We start from the raw sequence: 18,197 nt of genomic DNA on the forward strand, positions 1-18,197 counted from the left end.
GGGTCTGGGTTTCCGCGGGGTGATTGCTGGGGCGGGCTGCGGCCGGGGTCGGGCTCCCCCATGATGGCGGTCAGGAGGGGTCCAGCGGGGATGCGCAGCGCTGCCTGGCCGGGGCAGCTCAGCTCCAGCTCAAGCCCAGTCACTTTCTCTCGGTTTGGAAGTGAGCTAATAAACCCTGCTTGGCCGGTCCTGTCTTCGTGTAGCACTGAAAAGAGTTCTCCAAGGCTGTATTTCTGAAACTTAAGAGGTCAGTGTGACGGTCCCTGAGTGGTTTCGGATTGAGTTTGGGTCCTTTAAGGCCAAGCCAAGTGCAGACTGACATGAGAAAGAAACAGGGATAGTTTCCAGGGGATTTAATGCCTCATGAAACTACGCAGTCATGTTGTATCTGATTCTTCACCCGCATTCATAGATGCCCCCTGTTACTTATAATTAACACAGATAGGTTCTGAGAGCAAGTGACTTTCTTGGATTGTGGCTCTGGCAGAGTGTGTGCCAAGAGAGAGCTAAAATGTCTTGCTGAGCTCCAGCTGACTTGCACAGTGTCACTGAAAAGTGTCAGCAATCCTTGGTCAACGAGCCAAGGCTAGTTACTGTCTCACTTCTTTTAAAGGTGTTTCTGTCTGTTAACTCTGTTTTCTGAGTAGTAGTTCAGTGTCAGTAACTGTGTTCTGCCTGATGGGATGTTACTTTGAGGGACAAATTTATGTTATGATTTTAACACTGAAGTCATGTGTTTTGTGATCTCGTTAAAAATGAAACAATAACAAATAATGCAAGCACAGCATAAATGACTTTTATTTCTGTATCACAAAAGCATATGGAACAATACGATTTTTTTTTTTCCTCTGCTTTTTAATATTCTTTAAAATGTTCTCTTGTCATTTTTTAACATCCAGCCTTCTGGTGGGTAGGATCAGTGCCTTGGACTGGTGCCTTTATGTACGTCTGCAGATGCATCTGTCTTGTGTATCTTTAGTCTGTGGTTAATGGATGCACATGTCTTGGTGAAGCAGATAGATTTAAGATGGCGCAGGTTGATCTTACAGGGTATTTTTGGCATTGGTTGGCCATCTTAAACTCTTGGTATAGTGGTTTAGGATTGCAGGGTCTTCTGTCTGGCAGTGCTGAACGCGGCACATGCTGACAGAGGGTGTCTGTGTGGCTGAGGCTGGTCGGAGTCTGTTTCACTCCTTTGCCACAGAAGAATTGATAGTAGCAACTTCGGGCATCAGCTAGTTCATTTTTAGGACATGCTGGTGATACATGAGTTCTTGTAGTTTCTAAATGAGAGCTGGTGGAAGCTTCTGCATTTGTCTGAGCTTTGTTCATTGCATTTAGTTTGCATAAGGGTAAAGCTGTCGGCCTTGTGCTACCAGGGAAACATTAACCCCAGCCCGTCAGACAGTTTTGGTGGCCAGCTGGAGCTCTGCTCAGGTCGATCCCAAAGGGCTGTACTGCAGTATTAATGGCAGTGCTGTGCCTGTACCAGAGGACTGAACAGGGCCAGGGTTAGGGCTGGAGCGTTCAGAGTGCGTGATCTTAATCAGTATTTAATTATCAGCACCATCCTAGGCATGCTACGGTCCACAACAGCCAGCATTTCTGGTGATGATACCTAGGTACAGTTTGGGGAGTAACAGAGGGGTCATTCCCAGTAGGCAGTCATTTCTGGCTGTCATTTTTCAGGAGGGAAGAGGGTTTAGTTACAAGACTGTACCACTTGCCTTAAAGATAGGAGATTGGCTCCTGGAAATTTTTATTTACTTTGTAAATGTAGCTTCGCATTCTTGTTAGAGTCTGTGTATCATTTTTCAAAGATGTTGGAAAATAATTTCTCTTGAAAATCTGAATAGATTCTGTCAATAAAAAGCTTCTTAAGTTTTGAGGATCGTGTGGCAAGTGATAGCTGGTATTGTGTAGTGGGACTTATCATTGCTGTGGCAGTTTTAGGAACAACATAGCTTCTGATGAATGTCTTTTACTGTAAGTTGTAGTAACAACTGTTTTTTATCCTTGATTCTGTAGTAGTTAAAATGACGACAGCAGCAAGGCCAACATTTGAACCTGCAAGAGGAGGAAGAGGAAAAGGTGAAGGAGACTTAAGTCAGCTATCCAAACAATATTCCAGCAGAGACCTTCCTTCTCATACTAAAATCAAATACAGGTTAGTATTGGTTTTTTTGGTCTCACAGCAAAACAGGCTGGGAATTATTTTTTTGTTGTGAGTGGTACTCTGAAATTTTTCACAATAGGTGTTCATGACACTGAGCAGGCACCGGAGATTGTGCAGCCGCACGGAACGAGTGGGCTGAAAGTGCAAGTCTCGAAAGCAGACTTAAGAGATCAAATGCATTGCAAGTAATTGGAGAGGTTTCATTTTAGTGGTATTTATTACTGCTTATGGAAGTGAATTGTCGGAAGAAAGTGAGCGTTGGAGACAAAGCATTTCAGGCAGTGCAGTGGAGAGAAAAATCAATGGGAACAGTAGGAGCTGACTGAGCCACTGAGAGTGCTGTCACTTGCAGAGCAGAATGGGATAAGAGGAGTGGAGTTGAGCATGTCTTAAAAGCAGGAAAACCACGTCATATATTTGGCAAAGGACCACTGGAGAAGGGCATTAAAAGGAGGCAGGGGAATCATCGAATAGCACTCAGGCAGTAATACGTGTTGGAAGAGCTGATGTTAAACACTGCAAGTGGCTCATGCGGGTCCTGACAGAGGAAATTGCCTTGATCAGTGTGAAAGATAATGGGATCTTATGAGTATTTTCCTCTGTTTGAAGTGCATAATGAATCTTCGTTATCCTGTTGAAAGATGAAATGAAATCTGGAGTCAATGTGATACAGATACCTGGAATTTAAATGAAATGTGTCAGCCTAGAAGTGTTTTTTCATCTAGCTGATGTTACTCTTGTCAGTGAAATTACTGTTAAGGTTTTACATTTGCACCTTTTTGTGCAGGTGTTTACCCTTTCACCTCTCTCCTCCTGACCCTTTGGTTTGAAGAATACGTATGGATAAGGGAGTTGGAGTGCTTTGGAGAATACCAAAATCAACAGCACAAAAAGTGCTGTCGAATGCATTTTGTTATTATGAGAAGAATTGCTGGTGGTTTGTTTCTTTAAACAAAATGGGGTTTGGAACACCAGTCTGTTGCTTTGAAAGAAGTGTGTGAGGACAAATATGTGCAGGAATATACAATGAATGTTTTAACAAATGCCTTCGTGTGTGTGTGAGAGAGAGATGAGGGGGCATTAAGTGTCTTCTGTTCTTTCTCCCAAATACCTAATACAAAGTTGTCTTTGTTAAATTGCCAGGACAGCATCGTTGCAGGAAAAGTTCAGTGTTTCAGTCCCATTCATGTTCGCTTGAATGACACAGCGTTTGGGAAGGTTTTGCAGCTATATCAGGGATTCCAAGTTCAGGTTTTTAATTACAAAAGCAAATTAAATACTTCATCATAAAGACAGGCTGTGCACACAATGTATTTATAATGGCTGAAGTCTGGGTTTCTTCCAGGCACTCTTATTTCTAGCACTGGGTTCACAGAAAGGTGAAAGGAACTGCTGCTTGTTTTTATTCATTAGTTCTTTTCAAGATTTCCACAGAAAATTCAGTGTTCTCTAGGTTGAACTTAGTATGACTCAGATATAAATAGTCTGTTGGTTTTGTCCAGCGTGTGTTATCTAAAAGAGGGAACAACATATATTTGCAATATGTTTCACTAAAGGTAGTGTTTTGCCTGTTCTCCCAATGTTTTTTTTATGGTCATGGGAGGTTATCTGGTATGCCTCTTGGAGGGGAAAAGGTTTATGAAAGGTATGTTCTAGTCTTGGTCTTATCTGTAAGCCTTAGAGACTGTTTGCAGCAGCAACTTGGGATGATAAAACAGCAAGGAAAGTTGATCATAATGCTAGTGGATATCTGCTAGGACATTGGGCTTGGGCTGCTGGGGAACAGAAGATTTAGACATAGCCACAAGAGGTAGATGTAGTCATCCTGTTTTTGCAGGAAGTTATATAGGGTCTTTTAATTCATTTGAGAGCCATTGGATGGAGCATGTGTGTGTGGCGTGTCTGTGTGTGTGTAACGCATACAGAGAAGGGGGCTGATGAAGAGAGAATAAAGAAACATATGTCTGCATAGTACCCAGTTCTTATTCTTTATACTTACCTGTTCACTCCAGGATTTATTGACCTCCTTCAAAAAATTGCTCCCACCTGCAGACTGTCAACTTCAGCTTTTTTCCCCCCTCATGTTGTTTTAGACAGACCACTCAGGATGCTCCTGAAGAAGTGCGTAACCGTGATTTCAGAAGGGAGCTGGAGGAGAGAGAGCGGGTCGCTGCAAGAGAAAAGAATAGAGACAGACCAACCAGAGGTAAAAACAAAGAAACAAAAAATCTTAATACCTTTGTGTGGCATTGCTCTTGCACAAAACTCGGTGCTGTAAGGAGTTTGCAGGTTGCAGACAGCATGTCATGAGAGTAGAATTTAGGGTATTGGTCTGATAGCTCAGAGCTGTTGACCTGCAAGGGAATGTCCACTGCCTTTCATGCTGGCTTCGTGCTAGGCAAAAATCTAGGCCAGCCAGTAGAACAGCGTAGGCCATCATGCAGGCCAGCTGATACAGTATGATTGTAATGAATTGGCAACAAGTATGTACAGCTAATAAAGGGCTTTTTTTATACTTGGACAAGCAGGACAGGAAGGAGAAGGGGAATGACTCATCTTCTAGTGTTGCAGCACCGGTATAACAATAAATCCATTTTTTAAAGTATGCGATTCTGTTCAGGTATAGTGAAGTGATAATTAAAATGAATCAAAAGGTGTGTTTTTTGAGAACTAGTAATTTATAATATTAAGCTTGACAGAATTTAGGTACTTTAGGTGTGGGTGTGAAACGTACAGAGGTATTGTGGTGCTCTCAAGTTCACAAATGAAAGCAGATGTGGTTTGGACCAAACTGGCCAACAGTAGTGCTTTGGGGTGGTCTCCAATGGGAACTCTCCGACTGGATATAGAATAAGGATATTTCTCCACAGCTTTTTCTTCTGCTGTTTTTTCTTCTGGAAATAATGACTTAAAAAAACTTATGGCGGTCAAATTGTAAGTTTGGAGATGTTAGTGCTTCCCTTGAGGATACCTACAGGGGAGGAATTAGCATGGGCATTAAGATTGAGAAGTGAGGAAAAAGTAAGCATAAGCTTGTATCTCTTACTCTAATGCAATCTTTGTGAAGATTTTTGCTTTCTGACATTAGATGCTGTTAAATGAAGTGACTTAGTTGCTTTTTTTTTTTTTTTTTTTTTTTAAAAAAATCTTATGCCATAGAACACACAACATCATCTTCTGTGTCTAAGAAGCCTCGGCTAGACCAGATTCCTGCAGCTAATCTTGATGCAGATGATCCGCTTACTGATGTATGTATCTCTTTTCTGTCTTATTTCCTTTCATTGTCCTGCCTTCAGGATTTGCTGTTAATAGAATATATACTTTTAGATCTGCTAAAGATTTAAGACAGGTTCCAACATATCTTCCTTTTACAGTTACTCTGCTGTGGTGGAAGTCCAGAGCGGTTTAGAGGATTCTGGTCCATGCTGTAATGGTATTCTTGGAAAGCACACAAAAACTAGGGAACTGAAAATACCACTTAATGTATGGGGAACGGGTGACTTTTTAGAGTCAGTCAACTACTAGGTTAGTTAGAATTCCCCTAAGGTAGAACTGTTGAGATACCCTGACTGTCTGCATGAGCAATGGATTCTTGCTCTTCACTCCTCTCCTCATGCTGACATCTAGGAGTTAGGTCTAAGGCTTGACAGTAAGCTGAGGTTTTTTTTAATCCTGTTATATTTGGTCCCAACAATATTGGACGGGGTATTCGGGCACACTATTATAATGACTTAAGTTACAATGATTAGAGAGTGATTGAGGACAGTCATTCTCTAGAATCTGTCAGCTCCATAGCATTTGAATTATAAAAATGCAGTCATCCAAAAAGCACAAACATATTTTTGTCTTGATTTTACTGTACAAGAGCGAATAAACCATTTGTATTGTATTTGCTGCTGCTACAAGCACCCAAGTACTTCAGAAATTAGCTAGCAGCAAATTGCAGCCTTACCTGGGCAGACCAGGGCTGTTTTTATTAAATGAAATGAACGAGCTGCTTCTTGTTTCCATTTGTTGCTATTAGGAAGATGATGAAGATGAGGACTTGGAAGACAGTGATGATGATGACACTGCAGCTCTTCTAGCTGAACTGGAAAAAATCAAGAAAGAACGAGCTGAGGAACAGGCTCGAAAGGTAAAATCTCACCCATTAAAGAGCATCTGTTTTTTGCAAACTGGTGTTTATTAAAACTGGTGTGCCTTAAGTACTTAGAACGAGAGAGAACTGGTCAACAAAGTAAGTGCCCTTCAAAACTCTTCTCAAGTGGAGTCTGATGGATTTGTTCTTCTATATAATAATGGTTGTCAAGAATTTTTTTATTCAGTAGACATACTGAACATTTTACTCACTAAAACATTTTATTTGCTTTCCCACCACTTTGTAGAGGCATTGAGTCAAGATAATCTTGCTGTTCATACGCAAGTCCTTCTCTGAAGACAGCTATCATACCAAACTATATAGTGGCATTAGTGAGCTAAATACTATTCAGTGTGATTTCATTTGTTAACTAGCTTTTATGAAACAAGAAATAAGATTTTTTTTTTTTTTTTTTAGTATATTTATGAATTAAAATACGTGTGCTTTTTGATGCTTTTGCTTATGGCAGCAAGTTTTATACAGTAGATGCTCTTTCACAGCATTGGTGCTCTGTTGCCTTGGCAAGGAGCACCAGTTGTAAGACCAGAACTATTTTCATGTGATTACACACAGGCAAGTTTATTTGAAAAATGTCTCCACAAAAATTAATAATAATATGTCAGTCTCTTCAGAACTTGAAAAGTCAATTCACACACAGCCTTCACACCTCCCTATAATCTCTCTATCTATAGATAGAAACACCATGTTCTGCCCTTGAAAGGGGAGGGGAGGCCCTGTAGTTAGAGATTGGTTTCCTGTGAGTGGGATCACATCCGATGCCATTGGCTCCCACACCTCCTTGGTGTAAGAGAGATTGTTGGGGTGGAGTGCATTAGCAAAATCCCTGATTGATGAATGGACTTCTAGGGCCTGTTCCTGGGAATAGTCTGTGTAGTCAAACTGATCAGGATTTAGGATGAACTGTACTGGCTCTTAACATTGTATTGCAACAGAGTTTAGAGTCCTGGTATTTCATCTGTACTGCTGAAACGCTCTGCCTCTGGTGGTGCAACAGAAGTGGTGGATATGAGCAGCATTCCCTCTTCTGCTTTTAGTAAGCACTTTCTTTTTTTTCAGTAGGGCTTAAATTGTTTTAGTGCTTTTGAAAAATGTTGCATACTTCAATTTGAGTAGTTTTGTATGTTATACATAGATTCTACATCAGTGTAAAAAAACCCCGACAACAACAACAAAAAACCCAAACAAAAACCAACCTTGTCATCTTTGTGTAAGGTAATCTGAGATGTTTTTAGAACATGCTAAATAAACATTAAATGCTGATCGGGATCTTTGCTGCTGTGACAACTTAATGTTTTGGTGCCTCTGCACTGCTCATAACCTTATCATAGATTAACACGCATGCTTATAGTTTCGTGTTTTTCACAAATGCTCTCCAGTAGAGTCAACTGGCAGTGAACAGGACATAGCATCTAGCAGACACTAGGAACAGCTAGGAGAGAATAGTGTTTTAAATGCTGTAGGCAGCAATGTAGTGCTTGACCACTCTTGGCTAACAATATAGAAATTTACCTTTAGAATCAACAAGGCCTGTAAATCCAGTGAGCTCTGCAATTTTGGAGTTACGTATTTTGGAAGGCTAAAAGCTGTATCATGCTGGTTTAGTGCAGAAATTTTGCTGTAGAAGACTGTTGATACTTGATTCTCCACCTGGCTTGTGAGCGGTCTTTTACATTAAAGTCTGTCTGAAAGTGTCTCTCATCTCTTTATCTAGGCATTGAAGCACATCATGCAGTCATGAAATTGTGTTCTGCAGTAATAACATGGTGAAAGTGACTTAAAAACACTGGCAACAATTCTTTCATGTATTCCTGTGTGAAATGTATTAAACTACAAATTAAGGGTAGCAGTGTTTAGGGAAGACTTCTACTTCAGCTGTTCTTGTACAGTGCTTAAAATGAAAGCTTAGAGCTATATGGATTTTTCACTTTGCCTGATAGTTGAAATTATACATCTAGATTAAACAGCATAACTTGTCACATTTCAGCGTAGAAAACTTGCATTAGGAAAATAATGGTAGTAAATTGCAGCACAGACAACCAAGTGTGTGCTTCCCTGTTCAGTGTGTAGAAAGCAAGAATGTTATAATCTCTATGAAATTCTTATTTTGTCGCTAGAGGGTGCTAAAAGCTATGAAGTATTTAGTGTAGCACTTGTTTTATTTTGCTGTCTCTTAACTGGTACTATTTTTTACCTTCATGGATGTTCTGCTTCCCCCAGAAGCAGGGTTTATAATGTCCAATGCCACATGCATACTGAATACATGCACGCTTATCTGAAATTAATAAGTTTGTTTCTTCCTAAAAATAACTATTAGTTATTTATTTGCAATAGTGCACACTGTTGCACGCTCACTACCTACTCTGTTCATCCTTTCACTGGTCAGTGGCTGATAGGCTGTGTTAAAAAGTGATGTCTTCATTAATAGTGGGTGCTGTACAGGTACTTGGAATTTTATTTTCCTGGGGTTTTTTGAGAGTAGGAAACTAAGACTACGATGATAGAAAAAGTAAAAACCAAAGTGGGGCACAGCCTTGGAAAGAGTCTTTGGGAGTAAGGGTTTCCTTAGGAAAGATCACTTACGTATGTTGGCTTTAGGGGTGCAATCTGTTTAGATTGCGCCTTGTTTTCCATGGCTTTGAAATAAGGTGTTACTGGCAAAGCATTTTCTAGCCATTTTATGTAAATCCCTTTTTCTTTCAGATATGTGGGATTTCATGTTATTATGTATTGCAAACCATAATTTAAACCTAGTTTTATAAGTAACCTTATATTTGTCATCCAGCTGACTTCAGGATAACATCTGATGTAAAATCTTAATTATGTAGTCACTATTAGTCCTAATCCACATACAGGGATGGTTCATCTCTTGAAACACTGCTGTCCATAGTAGACAGCTTGGGTAAACCAGTGGCAAGGCAACGGAGAACTGCAGAGTGAATGCCTGTTCACTCTTCTGCACGTCGTTCTCAAATCTTTGTTGTTATACAGACAGATTAACATGTCTCTGCATCTCCTTGGAACATACCAGGGTCTTAACAAGATGAAGTGGGTAAAAAGCCAGTAATATATCCCAAATTTGTGCCATGTGTACATTTTTTCCTGATACTTTTTGAATTACTAAAATGCTAGTCCGATTATTTCTGAGACTTCGTTTAAAGTAAACTGTATTTTTTGTTAACTGTTTTCACTCATCACTTTGGTGTCCAGTATTTAAGTTGCCATGAAAGGAGTACTGCACCGTTTAAAATGCATCTCTGGTGAGACAGCAGTTAAAAACAAAAGATGAGAATCTGCTTTTTTTCAGATCATCGTGCTCTCTATTAACTTCCCTTATGTGGTAATACCAATTTCCATAGAAATCCTCTAAATCTGGTTTTGACAAATGTTAGTATTAAGAGGTTCTAACTTCCTTCACACTGATATTTCCCTTTAATCTGTTTGTCAACCAAATAAGCAATTGCTGTCAAAGCTTGTTAACTTCTCAAAATGCTTAAATCCCCTTGAATTCTGTAGAAACATTAAACAAATACTACAAACATTTTTAAAAACTGATTGAGCATGGGAGGAGTGCTGACTTTTCTCACGCCCTTCACAGTTTTATTCTCTCAGCTTGTTTCTAGTAGACACTAAGTTGACCAGGAAATTTTAGTTTTGAAAGCCATTTCTGTGGAATAATTCTGGGTCTGTCTAAAACTGTACAAACGCTAGGTCTGCTGTCTATGTGAACTATCCATGGATAGGTTTCATGGAAACATTTCAATATTCCAAATTCAGCATTACAATGCTCTTGATTTTCAATTTTCAAGCACTTCCTTAAAAGGTAAATTGAAATAATTAAAAACAAACCTCAAACCAGTGAGCAGCTGAACGTATGTGCACAGTTCCAGCAAAGCTATTTTAACATCCAGTCATTTTATGCTGAGATGTTTAAGTCTGAGAATAGACTTAAAGTTTTTGGTTTGTTTTCTTACAGTTTTATTTCACCAAGTGTTTCCCTGTAACTGAATGTATTACTTTACCAATGGTCAAAATAGATCTTAGCTCTGTCCTGTGTTTTAGCCATGTCACAGACTTTCAAATGAAACATTAGTAAATGAATCTTGATAAATATTAACCTTTTCACTTAAATTTTAAGGGTATAACTAAAACTAGAATATCAAATCACTGATAAAGAAAGAATTTCAATAAAGAGGCAAAAGCAGATGGCAGAGTATATTTCGTCATTAAATGTCTGAGACATGCTAGCGATACTTACCCTTGCCAAGAACTGACAATAATGTCCCCTCCCTTGTGGGCAAAATGACAACAAATCTGCATATAGACACTGCAGTTGTGATTACTCTGTGCTCTTATTTTTTGAAGTTTCAATCAGTTATTTGAATCGCTGTATTGCATTGAGTTAGTAATTTGCACAGGATCAAATAACTGGAGTGGATTTCTGCATTATTGAGTTTTGTTCCCTGCTGCTAAAGGCAGTGCTGTCGAGGTTTGTCATTCAAAAATTAGCCTTTAAATAAGGTTATGTGATTTCCCGCCCCCCCCCGCCAGCCTTCAATGAAATGTGGGTATTTCAGGTTTTCTTTCAGCTACTTAAAGTCTTTAAAAACTGAACAGGATAACTTGCTTTAATACAGTGGAGTCATTTCAGGAATTTCAGCACTTTCTGTAAAAGTGATCTTGCTCTGTGCTAAGGGTAGGAACTATACTGAAAAAAAATAACCATGGTAACAATAATGTTTTTCTTTCCTTTGCGGTCAGAAACAAATATGCCAAGGGACTGTTATTCTTACAGCAAGATAAGAAATAATTGTTTAGTTAAGGTTAATAATAGTTTTGTCTGCTTTTTTTTTTCCGGACTGTGATGCCACATGGTGAGTTCAGTTGTACAGTGGAGGCTTGCTTTGAGATCTAGTTCACATAGCAGCATCTCCATCTGCTTCCTCGGGGTATGGGACTCCCTCTACCAGTCCAATCTTATTCCCCACACCATAATATTCCGGTTTTATTGCCTCTGCTTCTAACACGGTGGTTACAACATGGTTGACTTCTGATTCATCTCTGCAAATAGTTGGTGCAACACGCTGCCTTTGAAAAGCACAACGCTGCTGTCTGTAGTGACGGAATAATCTGTAGCATGTTTTTTTCCTAAAATGGCTTAGGAAAAGAGTTGTGTACCTTGTCTTGCTGAACGGAAAGGCAGGCAAAGAGGCATTATTTTAGAAAAGGTGGAGTAAATAGAGAAATACTATTTTCCCCTTTAGGCTTTTCTTCTGTTGTGGGTTTGTTGTATCCATAGTGTTTTAGCTTAATAAGCCTTTGTTCCACCACAGAAAAGAACAATGTAGGCTTTGGAGCAACCCGAGCCACTTACTTTGTGAACAGCTGTGCTTTGTCGTGCCTCAGAGGTGTGAAGCTCAGACAGCTATGAAGGTTATGTCTGGTCTGTTTGATTTGATACAACCCATGCTCCATCGCCTGGAGCGTCCTGGCTTTCAGTGGAGGAGTGGGCAATGGAAGATTGATGTGGAAAATTCTGAAACATAATGAAAACCTCATTTGGCTGGAGATGAGGGATTCTGCAGCTCTGGCCAAAATGTGTAACTTAGCGTAAGTGTAAATGTCAACTTTACACCACTGTGAGTTACACCTAGTATTTCCTCTGTGTCATGTCTCTAAGATACAAAACTTAGTGAATTACCTTTTTTTTCATCTTGAATACCTTCTTTGGGAGGTTTTAGTGAAGCTAAATAATACAAAAAATCTTCAAGACTAATCTTCAGAATTAGCCTGCTTCCTAAAACTTGTAGCGAATGTGTTGAAATGTCATCCAACCTAGAACAGCCTTGAACGACTGAATTCCATAAATAAATTACCATGCGTGACAGGTCATCTTTGTAAAGTGACTAAAACTGGCAATGCCTTACTCAACAGATCTGTTCCCTGTTTGCTTTCAGACTCTAATCTGTTGATCTTTAATGACAAAGATAAGCTTACGCAGTTTGTTACTACCTCTAGTTGTTCTGCCTCTGTGGGTCTAAAAGACAGCAGAGTTGTGTTTGTGAACAGAGCTGAGAAACAGCGAACGGCTGCACAAATGCCCAGGGGCTCTGCAGCATCTCTGACAGGCGATAGGGAAAATCAAGCTATGAAAGTAAGATTCATGGGTGTTTTCTGTAACTGTTGTCACCATAAAAGAATGTTTGACAGCTTCTGTTAGCATTGTGTTCATAATTGTTTTTAATAATTTAATAGGTGCAAAAGTAAAATGTAATCATTTGAAATTCCCAAGATTGCCCCTACCATTTCTTTTGATTATAGTGCAATTTTTGCTACCATCCAGTCCTCTGGAAGTGTAGTTGACTTGAGTTAATGTAGTTTTTTGCTAGCAATGAGCAGTTTTAGACAGAATTCAGTTGAGCTTGAAATGCCAAGTTGTTGGGGTCAATGTACAAGTTACGTATCCCAGCTTCCTTGGTGGTGCAGTGGAGATGCAGTCAGTAGAGCCTGGAGCGTGGTTGGTCTCCTGTGTGTGTAGTTTAGTGTGAGCAGAAGAGCCGTCTTGACTCCTTACTGTGTTCTCTAGATCTCTGCTGAGATGTGAGCTCAGATGCCTACAAGCAGATACCTAGATGTAGTGTCTTAATCTGAAGCTAAATCCTGCTCTTAGCCATATACTACTGCTGTAGTGTAACGCTTCTTAAAAGTGTTATTTTACAGAAGTTTTGATTTTTGTTCTCCACATTGTGTCACTTTAGTCTGATAATGCTTTTTTCGTTATCAGAAAGCGAACTATGTGAGGCTAATTGAGGCTGAGGGATATTACATGGGTTATGTAAAGCAGATAAAAGTTAGGATGATGCCTAACATGCCTTTTAAAAATCTTATTATAGAAAAATTAAGTGTGCATCTCTGTGTAATAATAATATTGGAGTAGTTACTACCGTATGCATTTTTTTTTTTTAGGATTCTTAATATTGACTTTATCTTTTTCTAGTGATTTGAATGACTGAGTGCTTTTCACTTCTCTTCATGCATGGTAGAGAATGCTGGAACAATCAGCTTTTTAGGAGCTGTTGAGATTAAATCTGACATGGGGCAAAAGGGGGGAAAAGAACTGTAATTCATCCCCCAGAAAAGATGCTGACTGATTCCAGTGGACTTTTGACCATCGAATAAACACTGTGTGTGGAGTGCATTGTAGTTCTGTATTTGTTAGTGGTGTGCGGATGCATTTTCATGCATCATAAAAAAAAAAAAAAAAAAAAAAACCTGCATAAGATATTTATGTGTGCCCTAGATAAAGCAGTGCATTATGCACAGGTTCAGTAACTTTGGATCACGGCTGAGGTTAATGTCTTAGAAATTTGAGGGTGAGACTGTGTCATGCTCTGCGTGCCACCTTGAGAAGAGTTCCCCTGGAGTTCAGCTCTGAAATGGAAAACTGCTGTGCCTGTTTGCATATATAGGACTTGGAAGTTCTCTCTACAGAAGCATTTGTCAACAGGGGAGTATTAATTTCTTACAATGCTTTTATTAGTGCTACCTCCTCTTGAGTATAGTCCAATATGAATTTTTGGTTTGTAGCATTCTTACTGCTTTTAAGATTTGTCCCAGACCTCTTGTTTTTTCAAAGTCTCGCTTTTAATGGAGCATCAGAGATTAAATTTAATGAGGCAGAGCCTACCTCATTTTGGACAACACAGAGAACACTTCACATGCTTGCATCCTGCTGTAAATTTGCCTAATGGGCTTAAACAGAATCTGATCACCTCTTGGGAGGTACATGAAAATCAATACTAATTTGTTTTGCTTGTACCAGTATCTTTGATTTTGCTTGGTTTCAAATTAGTGCTTTGCATGCACGTGCTGTACAGTAGTCTAAGAGCTGCTTGACTTCTGGTGGGAACATGACACAGACTGCAGTAAATCAGATTTCACTGCTGTTGGCTCCTCCATGTAACGGGGAAAGAAGATGGTAAATCAAAGGTTGGCATACTGTGCAGAAGAAGCTGCATGCATTTCTTGTCTGTAATCCACAGAGGAGAGAAATGTGTAATTTGAATTTGTATTTCTAATATGGGGGAAATTGCTGTTCCATATCAAATATTTTTGCTCTCTGTGTTTCCTGATTTACTGGGGTAGTAATAACAACTGAAGTTGGAATGCAAGTGTTGGATTTAGAGCTATGTTTGAAAATGCAAAACTTTAGTTTATTTGTGTTACTAACTTTTAACTGCTGCAGTTTGTGTTAAAGCTGCATGGATACAGCAGCAAGGGCAAGTTTTGCCTACTCACGTGTTTTAATAAGGGCATTTCAGGGCTGTGCCATGCTTTTAAGCAATACGCCCTTTTGGGGAGCTTTTCCCAACCCACTAGCAATTAATTGCGGCTGGTTCTGAGTTTTACTTGTGAGAAGCAGTGTAATGGTAGGTGTTTTTTCATAACTAAAACTTGAGTAGATTTTGAAAGGTAAAATCTTTACCAGTGACCCTGCATCATCTAGTATTCGTATGTATGTTGGTATTGTTCTTAAGAGGGTTGGAGTGTTTTATAGGAATATTCGACATAACTGATCAGTCCAGTTGAAAAACATTGTAAATTATAGATAGTTTCAGTAACACATCGCTTAGTATTGATTAAATGTTTGAAGCTAGAGAACTCTGGCTAGCATCAGTGTTCAAGTTTAGCACTTAAACCTTGTAAACACTATCATCAAGAAAAACATTTCCTCTTTTGGGATCCCATAGCACCCCTCAGCCATGAATTTTCTGCCGTTTGGAAAAAAAAAAACCCAACTTTGTGATCTCTTTGTCTTTAATTTATATCATTTTTAAAAGCCATGGTTCGAGTCTCCTGCAGTGCTAATCTGACTTCAGTGCATTTTTTAAGTAGAATGTCTTCAGACTATACTTCAGGGAGCGGGAGACCTAGTTAGTCATCCAAATTAAAGAATTTTTTTTTTTTTTTCCTTCTGGTACTTTCATCAAAGAGCAGTCCTTGTAATATATTTGAAAGGTTGTGGAAAAATATGTTGATGTAAAATGAATATTACATACTCATTTTGAAGTCTGTGAACATTTAAGTCACTAAATATATTAATACACCTTGGAAGCGTGGGCAGTGAAATCTACTTTGTGTTGCCTGTAGTGCAGTGCTTCACTTAGGCTTGACTTACATGCTTTTGACAGAACAAGGAGAAGAAAATTTTTCTGCTCCTTAATATTAAAATCCTTAAATAGTCTTATGACATCCACTGCTCGGTTTCATTTTAAATTTCTCAATATTCTTTTTAACTGGTCCCTAGGGAAGGTGTAGTTGTAAAACCCAAGCAGATTGCTGAAGGTGATAGAGAAGTTTCAACATGCTGTAAGGTTTCTTCCACTTAATGAATATTGTATAATGTATTCTCTTTTCTCATGAGGATAAAAAAAAACTTTTAATCTGTATACAGTTTTTAATATAATAAATACGTAAATGGTAAAGCTAGAATCTAACTGAATATTTGGTGGAACATCAGAGGTAAGTAGAGCAGATATGAGTGTTGCTAGATTGACAGTTTAATAGCAATGTTAAGCTCTTCAGAGTAGCTCTGCTTCTATCCTTATTCTACTCATACGTGTGTCAAACGCTCTGAAAAGTCTGAGTTAGGAATTAAAGCTCTATCTGTGTGGGTGTTCGCAGCTACATAATGTTTATCTCTACCAACTAGATGAGAATGGCCCAGAAAAGTAACGTATCTGTTTCTGGTTCTCAGGAGCAAGAGCAAAAGGCTGAAGAAGAAAGAATTCGGATGGAGAACATTCTGAGTGGTAACCCACTGCTGAACAAGCACAGCCTCAAGCAAACTTCAAAGTGAAGAGGAGGTACTGTGCAATCTGTACTGTGATATCCATCCCCTTGCTCCCTCTTGTTACTCATAGTCTGAAAATGGCATCACTGCCATTGTTTTTTATTTCCTTCCTCAGATCTTGTCACAAGCAGTGTAATGTAGAATTGGGATACTGATGCATTTGTCTAAACAAATCATCCTGCTACTTTACGTTTAAAAAAGAGAGAAAGAGAGATTGAGAATTGTGTTTGTCTGACATTGTTCATAATGATACAAAAAGTAACAGGACAATAGTTCCTCAGGAAATTTCATGTTATGCTCCCCTTTAAAATCTAGCTGGTTTAGGGTTTTTGTTTATTTGGGTTTTTTTAGTGCAACTAGACTTAATAAATAACAGCCTTTTTCTGAATACAATTCTTGTTTGCAGATATTCCAGTTACTGTGTTTATCAAAATTAAGGCCATTAGATTCAAGTTTTCTTCTGCTCTGTTCAACTGGTCATTATTTTCTGTAAAGATAAAATAACCTTTAATCTACTGATACTGATCTCGCTTCTAACTCAGGAGCATGTAGGGGATGGCTTGGATTAGAAAAATAGGTCTTTTTTTCTTAAAGACTAAAATCTAATCCTAATGACTAGTTGTCCTTAGTACATTTAAAAAGGAGGGCCAAACTTCATTTATATATTTTTGTAAATTGCACCTAATTTTCATACAAGCTTACTGAAGTTAAACACTTTTGTTTTCAGATGGGATGATGATGTTGTCTTCAAGAATTGTGCCAAGGGGATAGACGAAACAAAAAAGGACAAAAGATTTGTGAATGATACTCTGCGATCAGAATTTCACAAAAAGTTCATGGAAAAATACATCAAGTAGTACAATTTTATGTGCAGTGTTGCTGAAGGACTTGGAAGGTCATGATTGTTCCCTCCCTCTCCCTGAGAACTCAAGGCTGAATACTTGGTCATGAATTCCCAAATGCTTTTCCAAGATCATCAACAGCTTCATAATTAGTAATTGCTATGTATCTGGAATTTTTATTCCTGCAGTATGTTTTCCTTTTCAGTTTTAATTAAATTAGTTTGTGTTTCATGAATGTTTTTCTGTTCACATGCGTTTACTTTTACTGGCTACCTTGTAAATGGTAGAAGAGAGAAGCTGGTATTTGTAGTGATGGTGGTTTGTAACTTATGCAACTTATATCAATGTCAGTATTACCAAAGATGGGGAATCGCTGAGTATGATAAGCAGTGTAAACTGAAAAGAGCTATACTTTCTGTAGCAAACTGGACTTAGTTCCTCTAAATAGCTAGTTAGAAACTTAATGATCTTCCTTTTTAGTTTCTTCTTACTGTCAACCAAGTTATGGTTTGGTGGGGTAGCTCCAAGTTCTTAGCAGCCCTGCTTCCTGGGCTCTCTTGGCTCAGCATTTCTAGGGTGATACCTTGTAATGCGTGGGGGAGCATTGAGTGGGAAATGCTCTGTGGAACCGTGGTGGTTTTTCCTCCTTAATAAACCATTGCAGTGCTCGGTCCCTCAGACACAGCCATGTGGCCACAAGGCTCAGTCTGTGTGTGTGTGGTTCAGTAGTAATAGTGTTGTCAGAAACTTGCAAGTGAGTGTTTTTATTAAACGAGTGATCTCCTCAAGATACCATAGTACACTTTGTTTACTTCTTAAATGTCCATTTTAACACTTAATAGGAAAATATAAAATATGAATGACTGAAAAAAGTCTCAGTTGTGAAGGAATTTTTTTTCCCTCTTCTGTGGAGGTGATTGGTGACAGCCAACATGGCTTCACTAAGGGCAAATTGTGCCTGACAAATTTGGTGGCCTTCTACAATCGGGTTACAGTATTGGCAGATAAAGGAAGAGCATCTGATGTCAGCTACCTGGCCTTATGCAAAGCATTTGACACTGTCCCGCACGACATCCTTGCCTCTAAATGGGAGAGACATGGATTTGATGGATGGACTATTAGATGGAGAAGGAATTGGCTAGATGGGTGCGTCCCGAAAGGGACAGGACA

The 18,197-nt window shown here is 39.0% G+C and overlaps 1 protein-coding gene across 1 annotated transcript; it reads left to right on the forward strand.

Annotated features, from left to right (window-relative positions):
- Positions 1-2,024: 2,024 nt before the first annotated feature.
- Positions 2,025-17,338, forward strand: CWC15 (CWC15 spliceosome-associated protein). The gene is given in 7 exon segments (XM_009582158.1): positions 2,025-2,167; positions 4,270-4,382; positions 5,336-5,424; positions 6,201-6,311; positions 16,090-16,159; positions 16,162-16,198; positions 16,913-17,338. Coding segments are annotated over 7 exon segments (681 nt in total). The 5' UTR covers positions 2,025-2,036; the 3' UTR covers positions 17,043-17,338.
- The last annotated feature ends 859 nt before the right edge of the window (positions 17,339-18,197 follow it).

The sequence above is a fragment of the Fulmarus glacialis genome, unplaced genomic scaffold (assembly GCF_000690835.1).
Source record: "Fulmarus glacialis isolate BGI_N327 unplaced genomic scaffold, ASM69083v1 scaffold37247, whole genome shotgun sequence".
NCBI lineage: Eukaryota > Metazoa > Chordata > Aves > Procellariiformes > Procellariidae > Fulmarus > Fulmarus glacialis.